The 7,683-nt window shown below is 41.1% G+C and overlaps 1 protein-coding gene across 5 annotated transcripts in view; it reads right to left on the bottom strand.

Moving 5' to 3' along the window:
- The window catches only part of LOC117945472 (rho guanine nucleotide exchange factor 28-like), a 38,780-nt gene that overhangs the window by 15,541 nt on the left and 15,556 nt on the right, over positions 1 to 7,683 (bottom strand). For all 5 annotated transcript variants that reach the window (XM_034872962.1, XM_034872963.1, XM_034872964.1 and 2 more), the window contains 5 exons: positions 3,477 to 3,598; positions 2,917 to 3,299; positions 2,051 to 2,225; positions 1,348 to 1,459; positions 264 to 306 (listed from right to left, as the gene is read on the bottom strand). In XM_034872962.1, the coding sequence (XP_034728853.1) occupies positions 264 to 306; positions 1,348 to 1,459; positions 2,051 to 2,225; positions 2,917 to 3,299; positions 3,477 to 3,598 (835 nt within the window). The remainder of the gene's footprint in view (positions 1 to 263; positions 307 to 1,347; positions 1,460 to 2,050; positions 2,226 to 2,916; positions 3,300 to 3,476; positions 3,599 to 7,683) is intronic.

The following is a 7,683-nucleotide window of genomic DNA, read 5'->3' as shown; positions in this document are numbered from 1 at the left end:
TAAAATAAATCTGCCATTAAAATTATAGACTGATCATTTCTTTGTCAGTTGGCAAACGTACAAAATCAGCAGGGGATCAAATAGTTTTTTCCTTCACTGTATCCAACCGGAATGTGCTGTTTACATGACCTGTATCAAATTTGTAACATTGTCATTTTCAGAATAATAGGTGTGCATGTAAACCAACTGGCTGATGGCTAAAAAGGGAGAAACGTCTGAGCAATCGGGGGGATAATGCTCATGAAATGACACACTGGCTTTACCTCTTTTCTCTGGTAGACTCAGTCGGGCTGAATGCTCTCAGCTCTGTAAAGAAGAGTAACAAAGACAGGCAAATGAGTAAGCCAGAAATAAATGTCTATAAAATGAAGGACATTGTGACAGATTGTGAGTGAATGAGCCAGTCAATCAGGGCGTTAAAAGCCATCATCGGAAATGAGTTAGAGGCAAATACAAGAATCCTCTAAACAGTCTGGATCCACCAAACCTCTTTAGAGAAATACCAAACAATTACATTTCCAAGGACAAGAGTTTTGTTTTGATAAAAAAAACAGATGACACCAAAGATGGAAAAATTAAAACCAAGAGTGAAACAAAATATGCACCAAAATAGAAGCAGAACAGAACGCACAGGGTAGAAACAACTCCTCCTTCAAATGATCTGGTCTCAAAATTTAAAAAAATGTGCAGTCTTAAAGATTCACTTGACTTTTACCTATTCACCTCTACTTCATTATTTTCATCATCATATAAATGAGTGGAATTTAGATGACGATTGTTTCAATACTGAGGAAAAAAGGCTTGACATCAAAGGGAAATATAATTTTGCAAAAATGTGTGGAATCAAAATATCTGTGCAAATCCTTTTACAACTAAATGTGCAGCATTGTTACTTGTTTTATTCCTAAAACAAGGCTAAATACACCAGATATGCCTTTAAGTTGTGCAGCTCTTGATAATCCCCAGTTTATCTTGTAGTTCACCACACTGAAACATATTCACCGTCCAACCAAGTTGCTAATTGAAGCTGTTTTTGTACTTACTAACTTGGTTGAGACGAGAAAGGGATTTAGAGAGAGATAAAGCTTGAAGCAGAGAACGGCTGCTGATGCTGAAAACACCATCTACATAGGACAAAGCACAGCCTTAAAGCGGCACACTGGCATACAACTAGTGTTGTGGTGATCACAGCAGAGCCGACACTAAACACACATATACTTCATAGAGGTTCAGTTGATTTATTACACCTGTCTGGTCTTCTCCCTTTTAGACGAGGCAAAATGTGTCCATTCAGCTGGCTACTGGAAAAAGAAAGAGCACAGGTCAAAGGGGTCAAAGTCCATTCACCTTCTGTCAGGTCAGTGATGGCTGCGTCTCGGTTTAGCAGTGGCCGTGACGGCTTGGCCTTGGGAGAGGAGTAGGAGTAGGAGCGCAGGCGAACCTCGGATTCCTCTGGGTTCTGGTTGAGAAAGCGGATCAGAAGGAACAGGAAAATTGGCAATAGATCCAAACAATACATCAATACACACTTTCTGTTCACATTATTAAGCTGTTGACCGTCTGGGCTTATTAATTGATGATTGTAGGGCAGGTTGTGTCTGACTTTGCATTTACTGTTTTGCTTTTAGTGAGTTGTCGTGCTTGTAATATATATTGCAATGTATGAATCCGGCTGCATTTAAAAAAATAAATGTATATTTGAATGAAATAATGATGCATCCAGCACTTCATGTCACAGTGGAAACAGTTTTGACGAAGGTGACCTGCTAATCTGTCAACTAAAGTATCAAGTAAAACTGTTGTATGCCTCTAGAGCAATTTAAGAGGTATGTATATGTAGGCTATCAGAAAAGAATAAACACAAACTTCTAAATTTCTTGTCTAGAGGGCAATTTAGTCATGTAGACAGTGTTTTATTGTTTTGAATAAATAATTCCAAGAACCAGGAAGGGGGGTTTTGCAGTCGTTCTGTCTCAAGACACATGGGTTTCCACAAACATGGAGAAAAACTCTGTTGGATGTCAATACAAGATGTATCATCAAGGTGTACCTTGGTGGACGTGTATGTGCTGTCAGAGTGTGTGTGGTTAAAGTCTGGTGACGTGTTGAAAGAGTCCTTCTGCTCTCCTGAGCTGGATCGTAGGGTGGACTGCTTCTTTATAGATGAGCAGGGGTAGGAGCGTAGCAGGAAATCTTCTTCTCCACTGTCAAACTCGAGACTAGGACTGTTTAAACACACACACACAATTCTGTGAAAGACTGTCGCTTCTTCAGTCTACATGATAAGATTAAGCTAGGAACATACTGACTTCCAAAAGTCTAGGCATTATACATCACAGTTGTAGACAAAAACAACTGTGTTCAGATCAGATCAGTAAGAAGATGAGGCTCTATATGCCTCTTTGTGCCAGTTGATCAGAGTCATGTTACTTCTACTTTGGTGGTTTACATGATATTGGCTGCAGTAAATTTCAGCTGAAGGACATTTACGACCTTCACCATTGTGCACAGATAAGTGCAGATCATCTTGATCTTCAAAATCACCATGGATAGTGATTATGCTATAATCTCTAATCAGAATTGTGTAGCATGTTGCCAGCTTTAGAGCTCACAGAGAGAAGATCCTGCAGCACTGAGGGCACTGGAAGGAATGTTCAGCGACTTCACTTTGTACCTTCACTGACTACAATCACTAAACAAAATGTCAAGAAATACTTTGTTGTCTAAGAATGGGTTAGTCACAGGAAGATCACACAAATTGACTCCACTTGGCCACAATGCAGCATATTTGTTCTCTCACTTTAATAAAACAGTTTTGAGCCAGTTGCGTTTAAAGTTCTGCAATTAAATATAATATGTCACACTTTAAGGGCTTTTAATTTTTTTAATCCATAATTAACAACATTAGCTTCCTACCTTAGGCCCCGGCTATCCTCAGTTAAGCTGCATCCTCTGCAGTTCAAAGCAGGAGAAACTGGCAGAAATGGCTGCATTGGATGCCGTTGTGCTCCCTCGAACAAACGGGAGGCGGAAGCGAGGGGGGAGGAAGGAAAAGACGGGGAGGAAGTAAAGGGAGAGGGGGGAGAGATGCAAGGGGATGGCTCCTTGTTATTCTCCCGGCCGGGGGCTTGGATTCCCCTGTCCCTATTATAGGGTGATGATGGGTGCTGGTTCTGGGAGCAGTTCCCTGAGTCAGGGGGAGTCATGGAGAAGGAGTCCCAGCTAGGGCTGCCAAGATGGGGTGCAGGGATCACCCTGCCCTCCCCTGGAGAGTGGTATTTAATGTCAGCGTCATCCACCTGGAACAGAAAAGTGAGAAAGTGGGATCAATGAGATGGAACGATCCAACAGTCTGACTCCTGTAATTGAACATTTTACATCATATGAGCCAAATCCATTTCTGACTGACTATATAACGTATGTAAGTGTGTGTATATCTTTACACAGAAAGACACACTAATTTCAGGCCGACTCACCTGGTCCACCAGCATAGCATTAGCGTATACTCTGTCTTTGCCATGTATCATCGCTGACAGTCTGGCAGCTGCAGCCAGAGTCGGGGACGGGGCCTGGGTCTCCCTAATGGACTGGCTTTTCTCTACAGAAAAGAAGGGAACCAGAGAGAGAAAGGGAAAGAAAAAAAGAAAGCAAGAGAGAGAGAGAGAGAAAGGGGATTTTTTTCAGTGTTATATTTGGTTTCAACAGCAACACCAAATAACTTCTCACAAACACTGGAAGTGACATAGACATCCTGGTCAGTTGCATGTCATTGTTCAGGACCAAGAGTCCCTTATGAGGGTGCGTGTCTGTCCGAATGGATCTATGCACACACACGTGTATGGGTGTGCACGGAGTTGGGGGCGGGCATCAGAAGGCATGTTTCTTCACCCACCCTGCCTTCAATACAGCGGGTGAGTGGAAATAACTCCCGGGGAGCACACAGTTGCATTGAGAGAAACCCTTTCAACACAGTAGAGTCACTGTGAGCAGTAGCCTGGTTATGATGTTAAACAGGGGAAAACACTCATACTCTCAAAACACACACAACCCCTCTGGGATGGTCCTCTGCACAAATCACAGCTTCTCTACAACACAATTTCTCGGAAAGTATTTCTGGTTAGAAAACAACCTGCTGGTATGCACAAACACAAAGAGGCTATATGTTACTCACCACAGAACTCACTTAAGCAGACCTTTGATGAGACATTAATGCAACACAGTTAAGTATTGTTTGAGCTTATTTGCACAACCTTATGAGACGTGCCAAAATAAACAGTGAAATTGTGGAGGTGAGATTAGAAAAAAAACACTATAACACTTACACTAATATACTAAACTTCCAACTCATTAACATGTAAAAAACAATGTAAAGCATGAACAAAAACATTATAATTACCCCATTATTCCATACATAATGTACTGTATATACAGCATATGGTGCACATGCTGTGTATACTGCATGTCTGTGTACTGCATATGTATAGGTACATGATGTACAGTATATAACTGGTTGAATCCTGAATAAAATACAAAATTGAATCAAATATAACCTTTAAACTGGTGGGAATAACTACTTAATATGAAGGTTTGGGATCATGGTTTACAATGAACTGTAAAGCTCCCAAGGAGAAGTTGTAAAAGCTTTTAATAAAAATGGAAATGTGAACAACTACATTTCCATGACAACTGGGCAATCCTCCATCTGCTGATGAAGATAATGTGATACAATTAAAAGCTCCAAAAACAGCTACTAAATGAACCTTGAGGTGAAATTGTTAAGGTAACTTCTGTTTTCAAGGTCACATATGAACTTTGAAACTCAAAGGCTCCAAATTATGAGAAGTTGCAGATGTGCAGTAGTTTCCAGTGCATGTTGCAGGACATCACATTGTTTGAGTTTTCTGTCTAACTTCGTCACATCTCAGAACCACACTCGCTGTGCGGCCTATGTTACATCTGAAACCTGTAAACTGTAGTTTAACTATAAAAGGCTAATTTTGACTGTTGACTGATTTTGATTCTGTGAAAATAACACCTATAACACGCATGAACATGAAAAGGGAACTTACATCCCCAAATTACAAGAACCTTACATCCAAAAGATTTGTAGATCTACCAACTCCCCTTTAGTGCTTTAATGGAGCTTCTAAGTACGCACATAGAAAACGATTGTGGTACAATTCAGCGGCTAACAGGTATGACAGGATTATGCATGGAAAATGCAGCTAAGAAAACACACAATCTGCAAAGCTTTCACTGGAGAAAAAAAGAAATTCTAACCACATTAGTAATCGGTGGTAAACATGCAGTACTCTTCACGTTAACCAGAAGAGGCAGCCTCATTAGCTCAGTTAAATTATACGTTCCTAATAATGTCTCCCCGTTCACTGGCCAAGCCATGCCTGCAACAATGCCAGTGGTGAAAAAAATTGTCTTTGGCACAGTTGTTTCCACCTAAACTCATCAAGCAGATATTAAACCGAGACTCAACAGTCTTTTAAAAAAGAACTACATAGTTTATCTATAGCTTCGAAGCTGCCAGCCCCACAGAGTAGGAGCAGACGTCCAGCATTTGTAGCAGAGAGTAAATCAAACCAACAATTGGCTGTGCTTCCTGTAGGTGGTGAGTCCAAAACATCTGAAAGTCAACAGGGAGTCAGGGAGACATTGATGAGGACACCAGATGAGTCCTGTTCCATCCACAACCAGTGTAAAGATATAGACTTAAGATAAACCACTGCAGGACATACAGAGCCCACTGCCCACCAATTCTAAAGTTACAAAGTATCTCTCAAAATGAATCCTATCTCCCAGAACATAAATGTACTTAAAGATAGTACATCCTGAAATGAGCAGAAAATGTCAAAATATGAATACTACTACTACTACCCAGAAATACAACTTGTTTTCTGGTTAAAAAAAAACAACAACATTTGGATCTTTTTAGTTCCACCTGAAAACATTATACTGTTTATGAACTAGAATCCAGATACATAATACCTCCACCTTCTACTATGTATGGTAGGATTAGTTTGACTCAAACAGTAAATCTAGAGACGGGGTCAGATACTGGATGTAGGTCAAACCACTGTCTGTTTGAAAGCAGATACCGTTACATACAAGCCAACTTAAGGAACTTGACAGACGGGCCTAACAGTTAGGGTTCTGGTCCAGGTCCAAAGCCACAGCTGGCTGCCATGGGCCCGATCATTCACACACCTCTGACCCATAAACACCGCCTCAGTGAACATTACTGTCAGGGGCTACGATCTGTGTTTAAATTAGTTAACTGGGGAAATAACAGAGAACCAGGGAGTTCACATTTTTGACAAGTTAGTGCTGCAGAAAATCAATCTTTCTCCGGAGAAGCTGTTTTTATATTGCTGAGACGGACATTGTTGTCCGTAGATTGCCATGTCAGAGAAGGTTTTAAGGAATGCAGAGCAATGCGTGGGGCTATTGTGATTGGATTTTGCTCAAGGTAGGTATATTTGGAGTGATGTGATATTCAGAGCATGTCCCTGAGCGAAAGTCAACCCTATACAGTAGCAGCGCCTGGAGCAGCAGCAGAGAGAAACAGGAGAGAGCTTGAGCTTTACAGAGACCCAGACAAAGACAGCAGTCAGTGCCAGCTTTCCAGACCAGGGCAGTAAAACACAGAGAGTGACCCTTCAACCCATGCACACCCCTGGGAGAGAGAGATCGAGGAAGGCAGGATGAAGAGGGGGGAGGCAGGGTTGTCACAAGGGCTCTTTCTCAAGGTTTACTCTCTTTGGAGGCTGCTGGTGTGCTGATCAAAATGTTCAAGACAAACAGAGAATCATAATTGTTAATTTCATAAACACCAAGGCTTGTTTATTATGAGTATGAAGGGGTTATTTGTCTGTGCCGTCTCTTCTTTTATGATGCAAGTCTCTTTTTAAGCACCGCATCAAACAATTGTCACTTTGGACAGCTAGAAGAAATTAGGAGCAGAGGAACATAAGCCAAGTTTAAAAGAATCAAAACAGAGGGTGTTATTACTTTATAAGAGGGGAGAGCCAATTGTTTGACTTCAGCGTTCATGGAGGGCCGTTTAAATCATTAAAACAATTGTCCACCAAAATCCACAAACCCACTCTGAGTTATGACACCTGTGGTCAAACATCACACTCCAAGCATCACATTGTGCATTCCTCGTTGTGTTTACATTTCCGTGCGTCACCCGGCCCAAGAGATCCAGTTAGAGGTAAACTTAGAGTGAACAGCAATCAGTCCTCAAGGTGAAGAAATAAACTTGGGGCTCCAGACACCTGAAATCATATTTCACTTAGCAGGTACTTCAGATTTTTAAATCCACTTGGAGAATATATGGTCAGTTCATAAAACGTTTACAAAGTGCCGCTGTTTTTGCTCATCAACTGCGTTGCATTGCATAACATTTACCGATGTCAATCACAATTAACAAGCAATAACTTGGATAATCTTGCAGAGGTTAATGGTGAAAGATGAGGAAAAGACGACTAGAGTTGAGTCATGGCACAGAAATGTCAGTAACTTGATCTTCCTCTGTGACTCTCTCTCTCTCTCTCTCAATTCCCAACAAACACACAAGCACTAAATTCCACACAAGCAATACCTAATAATTTTGCACCATTTTAAGCCTTCACTTCAGCTCTCCCGTAATTAATGATGAAGCAACAA

Source organism: Etheostoma cragini, chromosome 5 (genome assembly GCF_013103735.1).
Source record: "Etheostoma cragini isolate CJK2018 chromosome 5, CSU_Ecrag_1.0, whole genome shotgun sequence".
NCBI lineage: Eukaryota > Metazoa > Chordata > Actinopteri > Perciformes > Percidae > Etheostoma > Etheostoma cragini.
The sequence above is the reverse complement of the archived record's forward strand: the minus strand, read 5'-3'. Positions and strand labels throughout refer to the sequence as shown.